This window comes from Mastomys coucha, unplaced genomic scaffold, assembly GCF_008632895.1.
Source record: "Mastomys coucha isolate ucsf_1 unplaced genomic scaffold, UCSF_Mcou_1 pScaffold22, whole genome shotgun sequence".
Lineage (NCBI taxonomy): Eukaryota > Metazoa > Chordata > Mammalia > Rodentia > Muridae > Mastomys > Mastomys coucha.
The window spans coordinates 137,526,369-137,532,828 of NW_022196905.1; the positions used below are offsets into that span (position 1 = coordinate 137,526,369).

At 42.2% G+C, this 6,460-nt stretch overlaps 1 protein-coding gene across 2 annotated transcripts in view; it reads right to left on the bottom strand.

Moving 5' to 3' along the window:
• Window positions 1-708: 708 nt before the first annotated feature.
• Window positions 709-6,460, bottom strand: part of Rbak (RB associated KRAB zinc finger) — a 9,316-nt gene continuing 3,564 nt past the window's right edge. For both annotated transcript variants that reach the window (XM_031338609.1, XM_031338610.1), the window contains exons 3-5: window positions 4,858-4,984; window positions 4,428-4,523; window positions 709-3,420 (exon numbers count right to left, since the gene is read on the bottom strand). In XM_031338609.1, the coding sequence (XP_031194469.1) occupies window positions 1,523-3,420; window positions 4,428-4,523; window positions 4,858-4,984 (2,121 nt within the window). In that variant the 3' untranslated portion in view covers window positions 709-1,522. The remainder of the gene's footprint in view (window positions 3,421-4,427; window positions 4,524-4,857; window positions 4,985-6,460) is intronic.

The following is a 6,460-nucleotide window of genomic DNA, read 5'->3' on the forward strand; positions in this document are numbered from 1 at the left end:
TACTTATGGTTTGGGACTATTTTGCTTCAAGTACTGACTAGGGAGTCTTGGGACACATCTACTGTGGGCAATGAGAGGCGACTGTACTGCCAATCAGAAGAGGATCATGATTATTGATATAAATTGCTCACTTGGGATTCTCACATGGAGAAATGGTAGACAGCCAAACTCTTTTAGCAAGGGATTATGCCAAAAAGTATCAACCAGAAAATGTCTGATAGAAGAACACTGTGTTCTAAAGCCCTGGAAATGAGGCAAGAAACAGAAACAACAGTGTTTTTACAGTACATACACTCTCCTGGTGAAATGGGCATAGAAAACCCCAAGTTAGATATGCACATGTGGTGGTTTGGATAGGAATGGCTGCCATAGGCTCATGTATTTGGATCTTGGGTCATTAGGAGATGGCACCAGGTATGACCTTGTTGGAATACTTGTTGCCCTGCTAGAGGAAGTATGTCACTAGGGGGTAGGTTTGGGGGTTTCAAACACTCGAGTCAGGTCTCTCTCTCCCTGTTGCCTGTTGATTCTGATGTGGTACTTTCAGCTACCTCTCTGCCTGCATGCTGGCATGGTGCTCCCCACCATTACAGTGGACTAAACCTCTGAGCTAGAGTTCAGAGCAGCCCCAATGAGATGTTTACCTTTCCAAGAACTTCCACGGCCACAGTGTTTCTCCACAGGAACAGAACACTGACTAAGACAGCATAGTTTATCAAAATAGTATTTTAAAATTTTTTTTGCTCAATTCCAGTTGAAAATTTTTTACAAAAACCACTCTACTGGTAAGCACCGACATAGAAAACTATGTACTTCCCTATCAGATAGCCTATTCCACCCATATACCCATGGTAACAGTCATTTTAATCCTTGATATCATGTTCTCACAAATTATTCAAAGCTGAGATTGCAAAACATTGCATAGAGTCACTATTCAATTACACTTCTAGAACAGCAGAGGTGCCGCATTTCTAGTCACCCTCAGGGTCAACTGATGGCTTTATAATTTCATTTTATAAGTTTATTCAGAACTCATAGTTTCTTGCATCTTTTCTATAAACACCTGTCATAACATCAGAAATATGGCTTTTAGCGTGCATTTCCAAGGTGAGTTACACTCATCAGCTGAAAAGTCCTCAGCAAAAACTCCCTGATGTATAAATTCAACTTAAATAAAAAATAAATATCAAATACTTTCAAAGGTTCACTCCTGTAAAAAATTACCTAGCCCCCATAAATTATATGGTCATGGTTTGCTTCTTGCCAAATCTTTACAGACTCCTCTCTGAGAACTCAGTTAAAGTGGACTCTGTTTTAGGACTTCACACTTAAGAGTGAGCATGGATGCTCAACATGTGATTGCTGAGGTGAGCTCAGTGAAGAATGTCTACAGAATGCAAAGGCCCATACCCAGTTCCCAGCACCACATATACTGAAAATTGGGGGAAAAATCCACCCCTGACTACCTATTGGGCTTCCAATGTTCAGTATAACCAAATGTTCTTTTTTTTAAATTGAGATGTCAGAGATTTTCTACATTGAGTACAGTTACAGTGCCTCTTTTGTGAATTCTCTGATGGCTATTGAAGGCTGATCTGTGGTGGAATTTTTTCCCACATTCATTACATTCATAAGGTTTCTCTCCTGAATGAGTCCGGTAATGCACAGTGAGGTACGACTTCTGAGAAAAGACTTTCCCACACTCATTGCATTCATACGGCTTCTCTCCTGAATGGCTTCGATAGTGTACCGTGAGGTTTGACATCCGAGAGAACACTTTCCCACACTTGCTACATTCATAGGGCTTCTCTCCTGAATGGATCCGGTGATGGATAGTGAGATACGACTTCTGAGAGAAGAACTTTCCACATTCAAAACACTCGTACGGCTTCTCTCCTGTGTGTACCCTTTGATGTCTAAAGAGGGATGAGTTATGAGAGAATGTTTTCCCACATTCGCTGCACCCAAAGGGTTTCTCTTCAGAATGACCTCTGTAATGCACAGTGTAGCATGACAAATCAGAGAAGGACTTCCCGCATATGTTACACTCATAAGTTTTCTCCCCTTCGGGAACGGACTGGTGCCTATCGAAGGCTGAGTTGTCAAGGAAGGTCTTCCCACACTCATTACACTCATAGCGCTTCTCTCCTAGGTCATCTGCGTGATCAGGGAGACACTGCAGCTGGGATGGCTTCCCACACTCACCGCACTCCTGCGCTCTCTCTTCTGCATGGACCTTCCGGTGCCTAATGAAAGCGGAGTTTAGATTGAAGGTTTTCCCACATTCTGTACACTCGTAAGGTTTCTCTTCTAAATGGCTCCGATAGTGTATGGTGAGGTACGACACCCGAGAGAAGAATTTCCCACACTCACTACACTGATAGGGCTTCTCCCCTGTGTGTGTTCTCTGGTGTGTAATGAGGGTGGACTTCCGGTAGTAGGATTTACCACACTCATTACACTTATAAAGCTTCTCTCCTGTGTGTGTTCTCTGATGGTCATTGAGGGCAGACTTCCGGGAGAAGGATTTCCCGCATTCACTACATGGATAGGGCCTCTCCCCTGAATGATTCCTCTGATGTAGTGTGAGGTGTGTCTTCTGGCAGAAGGTCTTTCCGCACTCACTACATTCATAGGGCTTCTCTCCTGAATGAGTTCTCTGGTGCTGTGTGAGGTGTAACTTCTGACAGAAGGTCTTCCCACACTCATTACACTTATAGGGCTTTTCTTCTAAATGTGACCGCCGATGTACAGTGAGGGTTCCCTTTTGACTAAAGGACTTTCCGCACACACTACAAGCATATGGTTTTTCTCCTGTGTGAGCTCTCTGATGGATGATGAATTTGGACTTCTTACAGAAGGACTTCCCACACTGCGTACATTCGAAGGGCTTCAGTTCCATCTGTGATCTCGGATATGTACTGAAGTCCGATATTTGGATGAAATCTGGTCCAGAATCATCCCATTCATAGGGCTTCTCCCCCATATAAGCTCTCTCATGAACCATGAAAACACTTTCACTATCTAAGGCTTCCATGCACTCATAATCAAAGGGTTTCTCCAAAATGGTGATTTTCTGCAAAATACGTTCATTGTGTTGAGAGGCATTACCCTCGCCTTGGTTAAAGTCATCAGGGTTTTCTCTGTATGCTTTCCCACACTCAAAACACATGCTGGACTTTTCCACTGCATAGCTTCCGTCACTGCTAATCAGTTCTGAAACAGACTCCAGAGTCTCCCCACAGGAGACACAGCAGTGAGCGCCTGAGCTAGGGGAAGTGAGGGTTGGTTCTAGGGTGCAGGCTTCATCAAATGCAACCCCCTCCTCCACTCTCCAGGGGTGGAGATTATCACCGCACTGCAGATGTTTCTGGCCATTTTCCTGGATTCCTTCTCTGGGATCATAAACTTTACTGATTGCTGAAAAGGAATGAGATTGAACAAATGAAAAGGAATGAGATTGAACAAATGTTATCAACATGAGTATACAAGCTACAGATGGGGGTGGCACCTAAATGTCAGATTTGCAGACAATCTGTGTGTACAAAATGTACAGGTCTCCTTCTCCTTTGATTTATAATCTGTAATCTGTGTGTAGGTGTGTGTGGGGATGGGTAAGAAATGGGAAGAGAACCAATGTACAATGGAAACAAGCACCCTACGTTACAAAGATTAACCTAAGAAATGATGAGCAGAAAGCAGTTACTGAAAGGGCACTAGACGCAGACAGACACGGGAGGACTCGCAGTGGGAGGACTCGCAGCAAAGCGAAGCAGAGGAAAATAATTACTGGGCATGTGAAAAAGAAATGTTCTAATATGGTCTATGTTTGGGAAACCCAGACTGCCATTTCTATCAAATGGTAATACATCACCACACAAGAAGACTGGCACCTTAGACACTTCTGCATTTACATCAATGGGTCTACATCTCATGGGAGATTACAGCTTAGTCACTTCTGAAATCTTTGCTTTTGTTTTTGTTTCAAACAGTGTGTTTTTATTTAGCCCAGCCTGGGCTAAATAAAACTTTCAGCAATTTACCTGCCTTCCTTGGAGCTTTGGGACTACAGACCTGAACCACCACACTCAGTGAAATCTTTGCCTTCTGACTGCACACATTAGTAAAAGCATTCTGAAAGTTTCATGTTCCTCCCACTTAGAGTCCCACAACCAGGGCTTGGACATTTGTGACCCAAGCAAATGCTCACTACGTTCATTCTTTAATCTCCTTTCCATGTCCTGACTTACATCCCCTAACCTGCTATGTCTTCTCTCCTCATAGTTTTTTCCTTAATTCTGAATACAAATAAATCTCCACGTTTCTGGATTTTGCTTGCTATAAAGCATCAGGTTTCAGAAGCGTCCCCTACAAAATCAATTAATTTAAAAAGGAGCATTTTTTAAAATTTCACTCTCTTCACTTACTCAAGTGCCTCTGAGCACGGTGGTCACCGTCCACTGTCCAGGGCTCTTCTCCCTGCTCCAACTTAATAATCACGTTTGGCTTGGTAATGTCATACCCTGTTAACAAGAAAAGGAGAAGGGTTTGGACTCACTGGCTACAGAGCCACTGTGGTATAGGAAGCTGCACCACAAGTTACATAATGCTTTGCCTGCATTTATCAAGTAAAATCAGAGCCTTTTTGTGTATCGGGCTGTAGCTAACACACCTAACATACAGGAGGCTCCGGGTTCAACCTCCAGCACCACAATGGAGAAAACACATAGGATCTTTCAGTGGAGCAGTAAAGATACACCCAATGTCTACCCTAAAGGACTAAGAGTCAGCACTTGTTCCTTCAAACTCAAAGCAAGTCACTAAGTTCACAGTGTTTAGGAAGCAAGTGACCCTCACCCACAGAGACGAGGTTGCTGTAGGTCTCCAGCATCACATCCCTGTATGTTGTCCTCTCCTCAGGGTCTAGCTGCTGCCACTCCTCCTGGGTGAAGGCCACAGCCACATCCTTGAATGACAGTGGGCCCTGCAATGACACGATCAGAATCAGGACATATATAAAAAGCACAGGGGGAACAAGCGTTTCTCAAGCTATTGATACAGTTAACCATGAACACTATATACCTTACTTTATGTTACAGAGCCTGGAAGGAAACCAAACCATACTGTTGTAGTAAATCTCAGCTTCATATTGTAAACAAGAGGGAAATGAAAGCAAAACCAAAACTCTGATGTGACAGGTAACTGTCAACTTGACATAACCTAGGGTCATCTGGGAAAGAGGAGAGTGCAATAGGAGTCTAGCCAGTCTAAAGAAAAAAAGCAGAAAACAAACAAACAAACAAAAAAACCAAACAAACAAAAAACCCAAAAGGGGCATACTAGAGGAACCTGCCAGGAGCCACCTAGGAGGAGCTAAAAGCTAGCGGGTGACCTTCCTGAGATGGTTCACCATGGATTCTGTGGATTAATATCTACGATGGATTTGCTCCTTTAGGCAAGATGGAGGAGAAATTTATTTTAGGAAAGATTCCTGCTATTAATATGCTTTTCCTGTTATCAGTAGGTTGAGCAAATCTCTGCACAGCGAAGGTGTACTGTCTTATAGTGATGCTTTATAGACAAACAGATGATGCCTCAATTCTTAATGATGATTCTATAAGAATTCTTAAAATTATATCAGTAATTATTAAGCTCTTTTATAATAGGACTGCTATTAGGTCCTCGCTGATATCAAAACTGCAACGAGAACTCTGCCAGTCTTCAAGTAGCACAAGTGAATTGCTTCTGAGATAGTAAGCAGGCATCTGCAACTTAAGAGCACATGCCAAAAGGTTGTCAAACCATTACCCAAAGGTCATAGAAAGGGAACTGAGGCTATACTAGAGGTGCAAGGACCGAAGATAAAATATTGACTGGGTTTACCTATACAAAACTTCACTAATAATTTAGTCACAAAAGTTATGGTCTTTAACTCTCCATGAATCTGTAGAACTGATGAAAGATGATCAACGTTTAGCCATTTAATTACTCTTAATGGATATGCATGTAAACATGCTCTGTTGTAAACTTATTCAATTTATGATTTGAATTTATGTTTGAACTTCCATGAACTTTTTTTTTTTTAAAGGATACTTGGAAAAACCATGTATCTATTCTCCTAGCAAAGGAACAAAAGACTAGGAAAGCTCACACTGGGGCTATAGCATTGGAGAGAAAGCTCTGGAGTAAGGCACTAGGAGCGAGGGCATTGTGACATCAGAGCAGGAGGAGAGAGGAAGATTAGAAGGAGAACTCAGAATTCCCGGAATAAGTCAGAAATTATAGGGCAGCTTAAAAAATTTAGAGAGCAATATGCAGAATGCAGAGGGAAAGAGGTAAAAAACAGAAGCTGCAGAGAGAGCAGAAGGAGGAGGCATGCTTCTCCTTATCATAGAACAGAGCAGGTCTTTTCTTAATAACAAGACAGGCTTTTTTTTTTTTTTTTAAGATTTTTTTTATT